The 18,132-nt window shown below is 43.1% G+C and overlaps 1 protein-coding gene across 14 annotated transcripts in view; it reads right to left on the bottom strand.

Moving 5' to 3' along the window:
- Positions 1 to 18,132, bottom strand: part of KIF1B (kinesin family member 1B) — a 132,736-nt gene that overhangs the window by 86,912 nt on the left and 27,692 nt on the right. For all 14 annotated transcript variants that reach the window (XM_028740702.2, XM_028740688.2, XM_028740689.2 and 11 more), the window contains exons 3-4: positions 10,441 to 10,517; positions 4,765 to 4,944 (exon numbers count right to left, since the gene is read on the bottom strand). In XM_028740702.2, the coding sequence (XP_028596535.2) occupies positions 4,765 to 4,944; positions 10,441 to 10,517 (257 nt within the window). The remainder of the gene's footprint in view (positions 1 to 4,764; positions 4,945 to 10,440; positions 10,518 to 18,132) is intronic.

Here is an 18,132-nt window from a genome sequence, read left to right as displayed (position 1 = left end):
CGAAGCGCCTCCGAAACAGAAAACCCTTTCGTCTTGCGGGTTTTCCGTCTTGCGAGGCATTCGTCTTGCGGGGTACCACTGTACTCTTATACCACTTTAAACAGCCAAAAAATCTTGGGAGCTGTCATATGTAATGGGTGATGAGACTCCTACTTCCTCCATAGAGATAAAATTTCCAGAGCTCCCTAGGAAGAGGGATGGATTGTTAAACCACTTTGGGAACTGTGGCTCTATAACGTAAATAGGGCTCTCCTAACAACTCTTAACACCTTTTACAAATGACAGGTCCCAGGATTCTTGGTGGTAGGGGTGAACACATGACTGTTTAAAGTGGTAGGATAGTGCTTTAAATGTATCGTTTGGACCACTAATTGTGCATTTGTGGTGGATTTATAGTTTAAGTGTGAGGTACAGTTGTGGCCTTCCTTAGTCCTTTGTTGCAGGTGGAACTTAAGAGCTGACAATGGGGGCTAGGAAGGCATGAGCAGGCACTAATGGTTGAAGCAATCACACCCCAACCAGCATGCAATTCAGTGCAAAAATGAAGTTTTTGGGGTCTGTTTCCAGGAAACCCGGACTTTATACTCTAAAGCATGGGTAGCCCAAACTAAGGCCCGGGGGCTGGATCCAGCCCAAACACCTTCTAAATCCGTCCCATGGACGGTCCAGGAATCAGCGTTTTTTACATGAGCAGAATGTGTCCTTTTATTTAAAATGCATCTCAGCGTTATTTGTGGGGCATAGGAATTCATTCATTTTTCTTTTCTTTTCAAAATATAGTCTGGCCCCCCACAAGGTCTGAGGGACAGTGGACCAGCCTCCTGCTGAAAAAGTTTGCTGACCCCTGCTCTAAAATGTACATACATAGTAAAATCTGTTAAATATTTGCTTTACTTCATTTATGCTTGGGGGGGGGGGGGTTAAGCCTTTGCCTTCCAAAGGGAGACTGACAGAGAGAGAAAATCGCTCCTGTTTCAGCAGCCAAAGGAGGTGGGGGGAGCACATGCCTGTAGCAATGAAGACAAAGAGGTACCGGTATTTTAGAGGATATGGTGAGGAAAGTTTTACAGGGCATCACCATCCTGAAATAAGTAGTAAGGGTGGTAGGAAAGAGTAGCAGAAAGAAAACAGATTTGAAAAACAATAATTAAATGCCCAAAGGAGCACCAGTGCAAGGATTTCTGCTTGAGCAACACAATGATCTCCCCCTCCCCTCCATTCTGTGAGCTCCCTAAATCTGATCTGGGGTTCCCCCAACTCTCTCTAGCAAATTTGGGGAGGATGCAGGACACACACAGGGGGGAGTTCTGTTGCACACACATAAACCCTTGCACTAACAAACAAGTGTGTTGAATACTGCCTTAAATTCTATATTCTAAAAACTTAGAATCATACAATCATTCTAAAAGGATACTCGTGGGGGGCGGGCAACATCAAAAGGTTTGGGGGCCAGATTTGCCCCATGAGCTACCCAACTCTGATATAGAATGCAGCAACTTCATGCAAAACAATCAGCACAGAGTTCAGCCTTGCTCCCTGCTTCCAAATGCAGACACACAGCCCCGACACCTGGCTGGCATTTTGCTTAACCTACCACCAGCTTCTGGCCATAACTCAGCCCTCATCAAATGTCTGCTCTGCATGTGTTTTTCCCATTAGCACAAGAAGGGTTTTCACTGTCTATTTTACACTCAAGGGGCATAGAGCCAGCAGCATCTGCTGCTGATCCTATAGCAGAACGAGGGCCCAAAATGCCTATTCAGCAAAATGTATTTATTGAGGCTGAAATCTAGTCTCAGCAACTGCCTCCCCTCCCAAACACACTTCATTCAATTAACTTGATAGCAGCAGCAGCACAACCAATGGCAAGTTATACATAGGAACATAGAAAACTGCCTTATGCAGAGTCAGGCCATTGTGCCTTCGAGCTAAGTGTTGTCCAAGATGACCGGTAGGAGCTCTTCAGGGTTTCAGGTAGAGAACATTCCCAGCCCTACCTGGAGATGCTAGTGATTGATTCTGGGGCCTCCTACATACAAAGCAGATGCAGTAACCACTTAGCTACAATCCTTTCCTTAACACATAGGAATGTAACAAGCTGCCTTATACAGAGCCAGATCACTGGGTCATTGAGCACAGTAAATATGCAAAGATGAGACTGTTCCTTTTCAAGTGCCTCACCCAAATCCACGTTTCCTCTTCTTCTTTTTTAGGATAGTCATTATAATTGGCTGATCACTGGTTTGTGTTTGTTCCTCTTGCTACTGGCAACCGAGCTACGCCCTCCTTATAGATTTGTTTGCTGTTCTGTATTTTGCTGTTTTTCTGACTCATTCTTACTGCTGCCTTGTTTTTAGAGTGACTGTCAGAATTGCTGATTTTATGGTTGCTATCCACTTAGATGTATCCTACATTCTCTGGAAAAGACACTATATATATATGTGTGTGTGTGTGTGTGTGTGTGTGTGTGTGTGTGTGTGTGTGTGTATATCTATATATGTGTGTATATATATATGTATGTGTGTGTGTGTGTGTGTATATATATATATATATATGTATGCAGGTTTTGGTGTCCTCGGGTGTCTTCCCGTGTAAAAGATGGGGTGTCTAGGCGACGTTTCGACGAGGTCTCACTCGTCATCTTCAGGCTGGTGCTTTCGGCTTCTTGTTACTGGAACAGAGCAGGATCTCAGTGTTTGAGTTCCTATAAATACTGTTGAGGAGGTGTGGTGTATAGCCTCCAATGTTCTGGGCAGAGAGGAAGTTCCCAGGCTAGTGTGCCTTTTCTTCTTTTGTTCCTTAATTACTTGAGGGATATCTTGAGTGATTTCTTGAGTGATATCCTGAGTACCACTTAGGTGGGTCATTAGGTGTGGATTAGTTGCTAAGGCCTTTGTGTCTTGACCTCTTGAACTTTGTGAAGAGTTTTTCTGAGAAGATGGCTGTACTGAACTTAGTTGTGCTCTGGCTTGGCTTCGTGTATAGGGGCGAGCTGTGGTTTTGTGGCCTGTGCCAGCCAGATCTGTGTAGGGATTGCAGGGGGGTGCAGCATCCGGAGGTGCCACCATGGTTTGGCTACTGGATGGTGTCTGTAATTTATCTGTGGAGAGGGTCTGGGTTTGGATCTGGTGTGGTTGATTGGTGATGGCGTTCTGTGTGCCTCTGGCTCTGGTGTCAGTTTTTGTGGGGAGGGCTAATTTCCAGATGTCTGGCAAGCGGGATGTGTCGTCACGCTTGTTCATGTTGTGAGGGTGTTTCTCTATCTCGATGGCTTCCATGATTATTCTCTTGTGGTGATGTTCCATGTTAAAGAGCAATTTGGAATCTGCAAAATTAATTTCGTGTCCTGTTTCTTTTATGTGTTGGAAAAGAGAGGAAGTTTTTTCTTCTTTTTTGACGGCATTCTTGTGTTCTGCAATACGTGCATTTATTCGTCTGTTTGTTTGTCCAATGTACGTGGCTGGGCAGACTTTGCAGGGTATTTCATAGACCCCTTGGTTTTCCAACTGGATTTTATCCTTGGGGTTTCTGAGGATATTGGCTATTTTTTGGTTGGTGCAAAAGGCTGTTTTGATATTGTGTTTATGGAGGATTTTGCTAATTTTATCTGTAGTGCCCTTGATATAAGGAAGGAGGGCCATGCCATTGTTTTCTTCTGTGTCTTGGTTTTTGGGGGGTGTTTCTTTTTGGATTAGCTTCATAACCCTGTTTTGCTGGTATCCATTGGCAATTAACACATTTGAGAGATTCTGTAACTCAGTTGTCAGGTGGTCTTTGTCAGCCAGGCGTTTGGTTCTGGAGATGAGAGTCTTGGCTACGGAGTTTATTTGTGCAGGGTGGTGGTGTGATTGTGCATGTAAGTAGCGGTTGGTGTGTGTTTTTTTCCGGTAGATAGTGTGTCCTAGGGAGCCATCAGGTTTTTTGTAGATTAGGACGTCAAGGAAGGGAAGTTGGTTGTTGGCTTCTATTTCCATAGTGAATTGTATTTTGGGGTGTAGGCTGTTGAGATGTGTGAGGAAGCTGTCCAGTTTTTCTTTCCCGTGTGGCCAAATTATATATATGTATGTATATATGTGTGTGTGTATATATATATGTATATGTATATATGTGTGTATATATATATATATGTGTGTGTGTGTGTGTGTGTGTGTGTGTGTGTGTATATATATATATATGCAGGTTTTGGTGTCCTCGGGTGTCTTCCCGTGTAAAAGTTGGGGTGTCTAGGCGACGTTTCGACGAGGTCTCACTCGTCATCTTCAGGCTGGTGCTTTCGGCTTCTTGTTACTGGAACAGAGCTACGAAAGCAAATATATATATATATATATATATATATATATATATATATATATAAAAACCCAAACTTTTCTCTCTCTGTAGGTGACAAATCTAAGGTTATTTGAGATCGCATGTTGCATTTTCACCTACGGTACTCTTGTATGGACACAGTTGCCCCCAAAAGCGTGCAAATGAATGTGTTCTTTCTGCTACAAGTTTTCCATAAGTAATGATATTTTGATTGTGCTCTTACAGAATGTTGAGACAAAAGCACTTAAATCCTACCAAGAGGGGGTAACTTTAATTTTGACTATTTAAAATGTCTTCTTTCTTCCCATACCTTTTGCATTTCTAAAAAGAAGGCAATGATTCTGGATGAGGAAAAGAAATTGGAATCTGATTCCTGTAAGCTTCAGAGAAATCCCATGTGAAAGCCAATTGCTAGAAGCATTTTGCAAAGCAGGGCATCCCAAGACGCTTCCTTACCTGTGGTATGATCCCTGCCTGATTCTCCTCCTGCTTCCCCATCATCGTGTAGGACTTCCCAGCTCCAGTTTGGCCATAGGCAAAGATACAGACATTGTAGCCCTCGAAGGCGTGCAGCAACATCTCCTTCCCAATATCATTGTACACACGATTCTGAGATGCGAAGCAAGGATCATCAGGCTGCAAAGATTTAAACAGAAGGGTAAGCGGAGAGTCAGTATGGATCCCGTTAGGAATGAAACAACTGTAAAGGGTTTCCCATTAGGGCATCTGGCAAGCTAATGTGAGAAGAGAAAGCTGGACTATGAGGGGGGACTTTCATCTCATCTAGCAGATCTCATGTGATATGTTCTTAAGGGAAAGAGATAAGGGAATCCAAACATTGGGAAACAGCCTTCCACAGAAAGGCAGTAGCAGCTGTTAACAGGCAAGACTGGTAAAGAATGGTAAGGGTTGCTAGTGTGGGAAGCACTCCTTGACCATATAAAGCTGCCCTCTGTGGAGTCAGGCTGCATTAGTCCCACTAGCCCAGGAGTGTCTACTCTTGACTGGCAACTAGTCTCCAAGGTTTCATCTAGCCTTGCTTCGGAGGACCTTTTCCCTAGAGATGCCAAGGATCCTATTGAGGGATCTGGTTGGCCGCTCTGCAAACAGGATGGTGGACTAGATGGGCCTTCAACCTGATCCAGCAGGCTCTTCTTATGTTCCTAAACAATGGGTATTTATGAAGAACATACCCTCAGCAAATACAATGCTTCAGATCGGGGATGGGGAACCATCTTCAGCCCAAGGGCCACATTCACTTCTGGGCAACTTTATGGGGCCACATGCCAGAAGGGCTGAGCTAGAAGCATAAGTGGGCAGAGCCAATAATGACCATTTACCTCTGTACAGTAGGCTAGTATCTACACACCCCTCTCTCCATCCTCCTCCATTCAGGCAAGTCAGAGTTCAAGGATACAGTCCAGCCACACACAAAATACTCAAGCAGAAAACAAAGCAGGGCTTGTAAGGCGTGTGTGTTGCCTGAGGAGGAGTGTGGCTGAGGAGGGATGTTCAGCCTAGAAAGAATCCCAAGGGTTAGAGAGATACAGGCCTGGAGGCCTGAAGTTCCTCACCCCTGTTTAAGATGTTCCTCCACTACCACATCCAGTTACCAAAGGAAGTTTGCAGTTCCTATCACTCAAGTGTATCCTCTTGCACCTTTAACTACAGTGGTGCCTCGCAAGACAAAATTAATTCGTTCCGCGAGTTTTGTCATCTTGCGATTTTTTTCGTCTTGCGAAGCACGGTGTCGGGAAAGTTTTGGAAAAGCTTCAAAAATCACCAGTCTTTAAAAACCTCAAAAAAGGCTACCACACCGCGTTCTATGAGTTGCTCCTCGAAGTCAAGTCGCAACTGTATTAACGGTGTTAAGAAAAAGGAAACAAACTTGCAAGACGTTTCCGTCTTGCGAAGCAAGCCCATAGGGAAAATCGTCTTGCGAAGCAGCTCAAAAAACAAAAAACCCTTTCGTCTAGCGAGTTTTTTGTCTTGTGAGGCATTCGTCTAGCGAGGTACCACTGTATAGATTAGAATTAGATATGGCCACTTTGGTATCTAAGTAACAACGGAGACTACTTAAAAGGAAGGTGATGAACTTCTAAGGCTCCTGGAGCCTTGCAGTTGCCAGTGCTTTTTGTTTCAGGAAATCAAGAGGATCTGCTTCTGATCTCAGCGACAAAGTGCAACCAGTCATGAAAACTAACCAGCTCATGCAGCTGTCCAAGCAGACTTCCCCAACTGTTTTATTAAAAGCATCTTGCTAATTTGTAATGCAAGATATCTTCTGCAAGTTAGCAAGTGGACAAACAGGGCTGGGAGAAAACTAAAGGCAGCTGAAGTCGTTTACAGTGACAACTTTATTTGATTGACAAATCTGGAAGTATTGGGGCAATCTAGGGATGCAAACCTTGCTCACGTTTTGAGGAACCTAAACTGAAAAATGTAAACGGGGGTAGCAAGGCCAAATTCATAAAGTGTTGAAATAGTTGTAGGGAAACTCAGCTGTAGAAGAGGGCAAATAGTGAAACTGCCATGCTATTACTTCAGTTTACAGGGTGATCAATTACTGCATATTATGGTTCCAGTTACAGATGGGTGTTGGTCTGCCATAGTCAAAACAAAAAAAAATCCTTCCAGTAGCACCTTAAAGACAAACTAAGTTAGTTCTTGGTATGAGCTTTCGTGTGCATGCACACTTCTTCAGATACCATGCACACGAAAGCTCATACCAAGAACTAACTTAGTTGGTCTTTAAGGTGCTACTGGAAGGAATTTTTTTTGTTTTGCATATTATGGGTACGCCATTCTTCACATGTCACAATAAGCCAGGTTTTGCCATGAAGAAGCTGGTAACTGATCACTCCCACACTGTTAAAATTCACTCCATGAAAGGACCAAACAAAGCAAAATGGCCTGGCTTCCTGTTACAGTTGAACAAGAGGTTGTGGCTTGTTTTCAGTCAGAAGCCAACCTTAAACCATAGTTTGTTGTTGGTTTACAGTGGTGTCCAAACTTTTTTCAAAGAGGGCCAGATTTGATGAAGTGAAGGACTGTGAGGGCCGACCAAAGGGCCAACCATAGTTGTTGACCTTTTTTAGGATTGAATTTGTTGAGTGTTTTTTTAGGAATTTACCCCAGGAAATAAACTGCTACAGAGGCCGGATTAAACCAACCGGCGGTCCGCATTAAGCCCCCGAAACGGACTTCAGACATGCCTGGCTTATTGGTTCGTACATAACATTGTTTATCAAACTATGGCCTATTCAACCATGGATTAGTGTTGTGTATGAACCTGGTCCATGTCTGAATTATGGGTTGTTTACTGACAACAAGCCATGGTCTGCATCCTTCGTTTGTTCTTGGCTTAAGAATCTGAGTTTTAACCATGGTTGGTGCTACGTGAAATATGAGCAGCATTCCTTAAGCATGGTTTGTTGACCATTCTACCACACATATTAACCAAATTACCAAGGCACAAGGCAAGAGCAGCTGGAAAACCAACCAAGTTTTTAAAAAGCAAGCCATGGTTTGCTTGTGTTGTTAATGTGGTTAATTCAACCATGGCTTAAATAAACCATGGCTTAGTATTGCATCTTGTTAGGGAACAATAAACCAAAACAGCAGGTTTGGATGTAACTGAAAGACAAACTTAACTGTGGGTTCCTGGTTTGTTTTTCTCTGTCATAGCAGGTGAAGAGTAAAGTGGAACAACTGATAAGCCAGAAACCCTGGATTATCACAACATACTGAATTTGCTCCAGTGTATGACTCCTCAGTACCAAACATTTGCAGTAACAAATAAAGAGAATAAAGTGCTACAGAACATTAGAAAAATACCTTTCCCTCTTCCCCTATTACCCCAACTAGTCCCACTGCTTCTCTAAGGGCAAAGCCTTGCCAGCTTGCACAGGCTCTAGTTCCAACTCTCAAGCTGAGAACTCAGAACATCAAACTGAAATAAAATATAAAGGGCATAAGCAAAGAAGTCAGTGCCAGATGCTCCTTTTTTTTAAAAAAAAAGGGAATAATTGTGTTTCACAATCTTACTGAAGAAAGATACAAACATACAGAAGGCTTCAGAGAGCAAGCAAATTCAAAGAGAAGAAAAAATAATACTATTTCTTTAAAAAGAGGCTTCCAAGCATGACATAATCTGAAGCCTCAGCTGACAAGCAGAACATTTTCCCGTTCAAGGAATAAGTGGAGCAGATTAACCCACAACAAGATGACTGCCCTGCTATGCTCTCCGTGGAAAACCAACTTACTACTCAATTAAGAGGAATAGCTTGGGGGAGAGGGTCGGCAGAGAGAACGCAGACACACGCATACAGGAGTGCAAGGATCAGATGCTAAATTTTATCTTGGTGGGGCAAGTTCATCATCTCTGATGGGAACTATCTATCATACTACAATGGTGGTGCCGAGGGACAAGAGAGGGGTGTGACCAAGACCACCTAAATGGGTTTGGAGAAAGAGGGGACATTTCAGCCAGGTGCTTTCCTGCTCCTAGATAACAGTGGGGTCTATGCAGAACAGCAGTCTTGGAAGATTGGTATAAAAACAGCTTTTGCCAACCTTGTGCCTTCCAGGTGTTTTGGACTACAACTCCCATTAGCCCCTAGCCAATGATGGGCAGGGCCAGAGGCAAAAGCAGACAGAGCAATTAATATAATTTTTAGTTTTGTACAGTAGACTACTTTGCACACACCCCTCTCTATCTACACAAGGAAAACACATTATCACAGTTCAAGGACACAGTGTAATCAGGCAAAAACACTTCTCATGTATGGCCAAGTGTTGGGGAGAGGCCTGGGGAAAGAGAAATGTGGCCTAGAGAGAGTACTGAGGGCCAGACAGTGATGCCTGGGGGTGGGGTTGCCACCTGTCCTGTATAATACAGGATTGTCCCATACAGTGGTACCTCCGGTTACAAGCTTAATTCATTCCAGAGGTCTGTTCTTAAGCCGAAACCGTTCTTAGCATGAGGCGCGCTTTCGCTAATGGGGCCTCCCGCTGCTGCCGCACCGCCAGCACACAACTTCCACTTCTATCCCAGGACATTCGCAGCTAGGGGCATCTACTTCCAGGTTCGTGGAGCTCATTACTCAAAGCATTCGTAAGGAGGCCAGTACGTAACCCGAGGTTCCACTGTATTTTAATGTAAAATGCTATGTCCTGTATTGATACAGTTTTGTTCTGCAATAGATTGTAATAGATTGCTTTGATGTCACTTCAGCACCAGATTGGGGGGGGGGGCGTGTCGTTCCCCAAAAGCCCCACATTAGGTTTCTGTGCCTGTGGTTCCCTATCCCTCGGGTAGCAGAACAGTAGGGCCATTTCATAGCTTCTTTGTTCAGGATGCAGAGATTAGAAAACAAAAACAAAAACACTCTTCAGTCCTTTGATTCTTCTGAATGAGAGCCAACTGGGCTCAGTGGCTACTAACCCTGCCCATACCTTCCTCTTGGACCAAAATCAATTATCCAAGTTTACATCTGTTGGGAATAGGGAGTGCTTTTTTCCATCAACTCCACCCTTATGACAAGTGAAGAGCAGCCACGGCTAAGCCCAACAATTACTGGAAGTAAGCAAGACCTCAGATTCAGCTTTCGCAAGTGATCTTTTTTTTTGGGGGGGGGGGTTGTTTGGAGGAGAGAATGTTTTATGATTTTAGTAGTGGGGTGGAGTAGAGAAGCTGAAGGCACAGCACTGCACTGCCCTCCTCCTAATAACCCCGCAGATTAAAACTCATCTTTCACCAAGCCAGAAATAATCCTATAGAAAGAGTTTCCTTTCTGAACAAAAAATAAAACTAAACAGTCACAGCAGGAAAATGTTTACTGTTCAAATTCCATTCTCCAACTCCTTGGGCCAACCCCTCTCCTCTATCATCTTTGCACACACTTGTTCTTTGCCACTTGGAATTTAATCTTTCTGAAACCCATGATGGAAAAAGCAGTTAAACATACACCGAGATGATATTTGGAAACTTCAGTTGCTAGAACCACAATACAGTCAAAGGAAGAAAACAGCTGCTTTAGGGGGCGAGGGGGGTGTCCAATCACCAGCTGGACAGGCTTGGATTCCACCTTCAAAGGGGATTGTTCTACGAAACAAAATCAGAGCTCTTACCGATGTGTGAGACCAGTAGGAGTAGTCAAAGCTGAAGGATTTGGGTGCTTCCTTGGGATTCTTAGGGTTGAGAATACCTAGCGAAAAATAAACAAACACATATTTATTATCGAAGAACTTCAGGAAAGGGCAGGGATAGAAGTTATGTTAAACCAGCCTTTTTTAATATAGTGTCCTCTAGATGTTGCTGGACCACAACTCTCTGTCCAGTGGTCATGCTGGCAAGGGCTTATGAGAGCTGGAGTGTCTCAACAACATATGGAAGAGAAGGCAACACTAAATCATGGTTTCAAGTTGGCTTGTTCAAACAACCCATAGATAATATTGACTCAGAGGACACTACTACCTGCAGTTAACCAAGAGGAGATGGGAAAGCTTATAAAGGCCACTTCATGGTTACATCAGAATTGAAAACAAATAAGCCCAAGGCTCACTGCAGCTTGTTCATGTCACATTAAACTATGGCTTATCTAATTCCTATAGATACACAAATGAAGAACCTGGTATTTTTGTCTTCTAACACCTCAAAACCTAACGCACATAAAAGAGTTCTATAGGAATTGCCTATAATTATATACAGTCAGCTATAACGGTAATCCACTACATACACTTTTTCTTTAAGACGCTGTATTAAATATTTGCATTTGTAGCCAACTGTGCTTTGGCTCTGTGAAGTCAAGCGTGAACTATCTTACATTGGAATCAGAGCAATTCAATTCTAATAGGTTGGGAGGGGAAATTATTTTACTGGCTCTGTTCCCGTTCCTTTCATATTACCCTGACATACAGACATAAGAATGAAATAACCCTGTTGGATCAGACCAAAAGACCCATCTAGATCAACATCCTGTTCTCACAGTGGCCAACCAGAAGTCTATCACAAGCAGGACCTGAGTGCAACACCATCCTCCCCACTTGCAATCCCCTACAACTAGTATTCAGAGGCATAAACCCTCTGATAATGGAGGTAGCAGACAGTGATTGGGACTAGTCGCAATCCACAGCCTTATCCTTCATGAATCTGTGCAATCCCTATTCAGACAGTTACAATCATTATGTCTAAGCTGCACCAGGAGAAGGCTTTCTTGGTGGCTGTGCAAAGGCCTTGGAACTCCCTAACCATCTTTCCCACTTTCTGTCATTGTATGGACCTTATTCTCCTAGTAGATGTTTGACCTGCAGACATGTCCAGTTCTAATCCTCCCCCTGTGAGGTATTACCTTGATTTTATTTTTTTCATTTACCCTATTTCTTGCTTTCTTGCTAGCTTGCAGTTTTGTTATTTGATTCTTGCTCTTGTTGGAAGCTACCTTGAAGGCAGGGTATAAATCTATCAACATACAGGGAGAGTGCAACTCAGATGAAACCACTGGGAGATGGATGAAGGCTCCATCTTTGAAAAAAATGGTTATCTATTCTGTCACTCATCTCAAAAGCGTTCATACATGTCAGGTTATGTAAGAGTTTTCATGTAACCCCTCCGAGGTATGGCTGGTGCAACAATCTCTTTTTGCTTTCCAACCTCAGATGAAAACATGGTTGTTTCACCAGGCTGTTTACTCAGGTTGTTTAGAGAGGATGTTAGCAGTTAGACTGGATGCTAATATTTTTATTTTATTTTATTTTTATTATTACATTTAAGAATCATTTCGCACAAGGCATCTTGAATGCATATATAACATATATGCAACAGTTACACATATAAAAGCAATTGAAACAATTATATAAAAAAAATTATATAAATTTTAAATAAACACTGCTTAAAAACAACAAACAACATATTCAACTCAAATCCAAGACAGATACTAACTGGGATAAGCAAATTAGAAGGCTTGTTGAAAGGGAACATCTTTAACAAGTGCTGAAAAGACAACAGACAAAGCACCTGCTTGATATGCAGAAGGGAGTGCCACCTGACAGGTGCCCCCACTCTAAAGGTCTAATTCCAACATTATGTGGGATAGACCTCCTGCCTAGTTGGTGTCCTTCTACATACTGTTGATCCATCTATTATCATGCATCTCCCTGGGATCACTTGCAATGAAGTGCAGGTTAGAAATATTTCAAATAAACAAATAATTCAAGAAGGCAACAGTTCAACAGGTGCTCTTTGAAGCAGGTAAAGGAAATGCAGGCTTGTTCATAAAGGGGTGTGTGTGCAGGGAAACAAGAAATTCACAGTCATGGACACACACACACACACACACACACACACACACACACAGGTCATCTTGCCTTTGGACCAGTAAGATCTTCTAGGTGAGGTAAAAAAGATCTTCCTTTGAATTATAAACAAATACAAAAGCTTGAGGCATATCAGTAATGAAAAGCCCAAGGCCTCCTGCGAATTTCACAGCAGGACCCATTCAAGCCTATTTTGAAACGCAGGTTAGCAGCACAAAGATAAAAGGCTCATAGCCTATGGATTTGACCTCAGAGGCTTGAGACTCTACAGAGCACTGAGGGGGGAGATTTAAAGAAAAGCCCAACGTGGAAATTGGGGGTGTTTCAAGCACTGGGACGACATATTAAACCATTCTTCTGCAAATAAAAGTAGATGCAGAGCCCACACGGGAGATTTTAATGTAACTGACATTTTTTAAAAGAGAGAAAGAGTCCACAACTTTGGGGGCTACCTCACCTTTCTACAGCTAGCCAAAATCCAAGTCTAAAACCTACCACAATCCTTTATTTCAATGAGACCCAGGTTTTAACCTCTCTGGCCCCACAGTAAAGGTTTTAGGTGGCATTACATTCTGGACTGTTCATTGGCCAGTTACAATAGCTTCTTTCATCTGCCCCTTCTTCTTGTGCTATGGTTGCAAGCACAGCTCCTGAAAAGGAGAAAGCTCGCCCCTTGGCCCCTCCCAAGCTAAGAAACATAAAATGGAAGCAATGGAAAATCAACTGAGAGTGTGACAATCATGCCATCTATCTCTCCAATCACACATCCTGCAGAAACAATTAGGCAACCTCCAAATATTTTCTGACCACATGCTACACGCACCACATCCAACGAAGATAGACCAAGATTGGCTTTGCTCAGGTTCAAACGTTAATGCCAAAATCTTGGCTCACACCAAAAATTTAGTTGTTTGATTATTATGTCTTCTAGGACAGGCAAAACACAGGGTGTGTATGTGTGATTTCCCTTCCCACCCCCCACCCCCGGCTTCCTTGAGAATGCCTGAATGCTGGCCACAAACACCAGGCTCTGAGTGTGGGGTTCTGTACCGACCATGTTTGGTAAGAACATAAGAGCCTGCTGGATTGGTCCATGGATTTCAGCAACTGGTTCTCACAGCAGCCAACCAGGTTGCCTGTGCTGAGTTCAAATGTTATGCCAAGACACAACATGCCCCAAATGTGGTTTGCAAACTAGCTTGAAAATCAGAGTTTCAGAACCAAGTTCAGTGGCCACTCCTAAGCCATGGCTTGTCAGAAATGTTTCTTCAGGCATCACAAACAGGGGGGTTTGGTATTACACCTAGTCCAAGTCCTTTTCCTAACATAGCGTGCTTGGCATCCCTTCTGTTCAGACACTCAAGCCCCTGAACCTTTACCATAAGAACATAAGAAGCTGTCTTATACAGAGTAAAATACATTGGTCCACCTAGTTCAGCACTGTCACTGACTGGCAGTGGCTCTCCAGGGTTTTAGGCAAGGGTCATTTGCAGCCCTACAGGGAGATACTGGGAATTTAACTTGGAATCTTCTTTATGCAAGTGCTCTACTACTGAGCTACAGCCCTTATCCTTGCATTCTGCCTTCACATGGCGTCTAACACCCTTGCTTGCCACTACTCTACAATATTGCACAGACTCCGTGTTCCTGAACAAAACTGTTTGCAAAGGTTTTAGAATGGGAAGGGGATCTGTGGGGGGCCCTGTTTCATGTGCAAACTGCAAATAGCAACTGTTGCTACTGCACCTCTCTCCTTGTTGATTCCACATTTAATGGATTTGCCTTATGCCGGCGCTCCTGACTTATGAATACCAACAGTCAGGCAAAAGCCAAGGATTAATATCGCTTACACCAGAGGCCACCGTCACATAGAGGAGAAGGCACAGACTCTGGATAGCAACGGGGGCATCAACACAAGCTATGAAATAAAAACAGAGAGCTGGTAACCCAAGCAATCCCACACACTGCAACAACCATTACAGGAAGATCTATATACTCTCAGCCTTTGATTGGCTCTAAAAGCAGGAAATGCCCAAATGAATATTTTCAAGTCTCCCCAGTCCAACACTTTTTGTGTTTCTTATCCCATAAGCAGCTCATCAACTGCAACCGTAGAGAGATAAAGGAGGGGGCAGGAAGATGCAATCCACAATGCAAAGTTTAAAGAGGTTTTCATATAACAGTTACTGTTAGCACTTATATTAAGGGGGTGCTTATTTTATCCAGACTGCCAGGGCTTTAACAACCAGTGCAGGGACACCTGGGCTGGGGGAGAGGACTGCCACTTACAGAAGAGCCTTAGCTCAATGCTAGGGCACCTGCTTTGCACACAGAAGGTCCCAGGTTCAACCCCCAGCATCTCCCGGTAGGGCTAGGAATGTCCCCTGCCTGAAACCCAGGAGAGCCAGTCAGCCAATTGGTGCAGATAATACTGAGATAGATGGAACATTGGTCTGACTCAGTATAAGGAAATTTCCTATGTTCCAAAGCAAGCTCCTCTACCTAGGCCCACACAGATAAACAAGGTACAGACTTTAGATGAGAAGATCTTGCAACAGAGAAGGGCTTATGCGCTCTACTGGATTTTGCTCCTACTGCTGTTATGTGCTGCTTCCCATCCAGCGGCGGAATATCACCACACTCAATAATCACAACTTGACCAGGATATGATAATCTTATTTTTTATTTCAGTGTCCGCTGATTTTTACTTCTGTCACTGTGCAACTGTGGTTATGTATAGGCAGCCAATGAGAGATCAGAAGGCTCTTGATCACATCACCTGGACTACATGGGGCATCACACAGCCCAGGGGGTTGCTCAGCCGCCTTTGTACACCTCATCCATGTGCTGCAGTACTGAGTTTCTCCCACTCTAAGACATTTCCAAAGCCATGGCCGGTGCCCTTGGAATTTTGGCACCCCAGGCAGTTGCAGCCACTGCCGCTTTTGGGCAAACCACTTCTATCAAGTTAACACATAGGGCCCTTCTATAAACAGCTGTGCTTGGCTTGAGGCAAGCCCATCTATTTGGCTTGCTTAGCTTTATGCTAGCATGTTTAAGATACTCACTTACTTGCCTCAGAGTAAAAAAAACAAACCCTGGCATACATCCGCAAGGGGAAAAACACAACAGCTGATGTACATACCGTACCAATTCTTTCACTTGGGAGGCAACAATTTTGGGATAGGAATTTGGAAGTGCGCATAAGCATTTAAAAATGCAACTCTTTTCACACCATAACCAAGCTGTAGTTACACCTCAATCCACTTTCCCCTCTGATAAGCCACTTTACTTTCCAACATTCTCAAGCAATAACAAACAAACCAGTCCTTCCTTTGGAATCCTAAATATCTTTGGAAGATTTCAAGGTTACAAGGGCAAAGTAATCTGGCTTACAAAGACTCTGGCTTCCATCCCTTCACAAATCTTGAGTCTACCCCACTAAAAGTGTGGACCTGTCTTGCACTGGACTTGAACATGGCTGTGCTTCTTAACTTATGCAGGGGATAGATTGCATTTCTTGCATTCCTTGTTTTTAAATGCAATTAGATTTTATTGCCTGTATCTATGACAGTTATGGAATCTAGACAATGGGAGACAAATACTTTGCATACCGGAGAAGCTATACAAGGGTACTAATCTACACACACAGGACAAGCTTACGGAAGACTGAGTGGGATTTGCAGGCAGGCCATCTGAAGAGAGTTTCCTGTTGTAGCTAAGCTGTGGCTCTCCAAATGATCTTTGATTCCACTTACCATTAGTCCCAGCATGTATGACCAGTAGTCAGAGATGATGGGACTTTGGGCCAACAACATCTGGAGAGCTCCAGGTTGGCCACCGCTGCCTTATACCTACATGAATCAAAATCCCCATGAAGGAAAACATCAAGCCATTGGTCACACGAAAGCCCTGCCACAGGTCACACATATGAGTAAGTCAGTGGGAAATGCCAGTACAGATGAATGTTCAAAGGAGCGCCTCAGGGAAACTCAGCCAGATGGGCGGGGTATAAATAATAAATTATTATTATAAAATTATTATCAGTATGCTGGAACACAAAATCCTGCAGAGATACAGTAAGATGTCTACAGTATATAGACAAAGCTATATAGTCCATTATCGAGCAAAAGTATGGTAAAAATATGAATATCACTATTATTATGGCACACAACTGGTAAATCTGTGACAGTCGTCCAAGCAAACAATGGCCTAGTTCACACGGCACAGGAAGTCAAGGTATGGCTTGCCAAAACCGCACAAACATGCTGACTCCAAGAGGGTGCTAAGGTGTGGCCTTGTATGTTGTCCAAACTCAGGATCATAGTTAAGGTCTTTTGTCCTTAAGCATGATCTGTAGCCAAGGTTTGTACAGTATACAATTGTCTGAGTAAGACCTATCTGCATCTAACCAGCTATGACAAAAGTCTTTACCTTGGGAAAATGTTACATCATGGACTATGAACAAACCTGCCAGGAAAGCAGTGATGGCGTACCTTTGAGGTATATGGTTATAAAAATAGGAAGGCTTCCTAAAAACAGCCGCTCGACTCATATGCAAACCTACAGAGAACCTTGGAAGTCAATTATTCTCAGTTTGCCATTTCTATGGCAACAAGCTAGTCTGGTTTCATTGAGAAAATAGTGTTAAAAGTAGAGGCACTCATTTCCTCACGATGCACTGCCTAAGATACTACATGCAGCAATATTTAGGCTTCCAAAGTTGCCACTTTTTGATTTCCAGATTCTAAAAAGCCTCTTAAAATTAGCTTTCTTAAAAGCCTCATTAGAAAAAAGGAGTCACTAAACACGTAACACTGCAGCCCATTTAAGTCAAGGTTTGTCTATAGAATTACAAAACATCACAGAAACATTTTCAGGCAAGGACTGGATTATTAACTGACCACTGTGCTCAAGAGAACTTGTGACAAGCAAGGTCCTGATCTAGAAAGCAAAATGACTATTTACCAACATGCTCCAGTCAAAGTTGTCTTTTCTCTTTATATAATCACACCAGCTCAGTTAATTCAGTTATATTTAAAATGTCAACTTTATGAAGAGATCCAAGGGGGAGAGAGCAAATATTGGCCACGCATGAATAAGAACTAGCCATTTTGTAAAAAAGAAATGGACCGATAGGCAGAAACCTACAGAACATGCCATTCTTATATGAAATATTAAGATGTAGGCACTTGCCAACATTTCACGTTGAGCGCTACAATTATTCAGACATATGAATGGAGAAAGGGGCACAAAATGAAATCAATAGACAACCTTTACATGACATCTGATGCAGATTTAAAAATAAAAAAGAAAGCGCCAGCAATTTAAGAGAATGTTTTAAGAGCTCCATTTCTCAGTAAGAAGCAAACAACAAGATAAAGTCCCTAGCCTTTCCTTTTCCTCTGTGAAAAACTGCAACCATCCCTATTTTATTCTCAGCTGCTTGAGCAGCTACCAGTGTTTCAGCCTCTAGGGAACGGCTGTAGAGCTCAGTGGTAAGGGCAC

This window comes from Podarcis muralis, chromosome 7, assembly GCF_964188315.1.
Source record: "Podarcis muralis chromosome 7, rPodMur119.hap1.1, whole genome shotgun sequence".
NCBI lineage: Eukaryota > Metazoa > Chordata > Lepidosauria > Squamata > Lacertidae > Podarcis > Podarcis muralis.
This window is presented reverse-complemented; position numbering and strand designations above follow the sequence as displayed.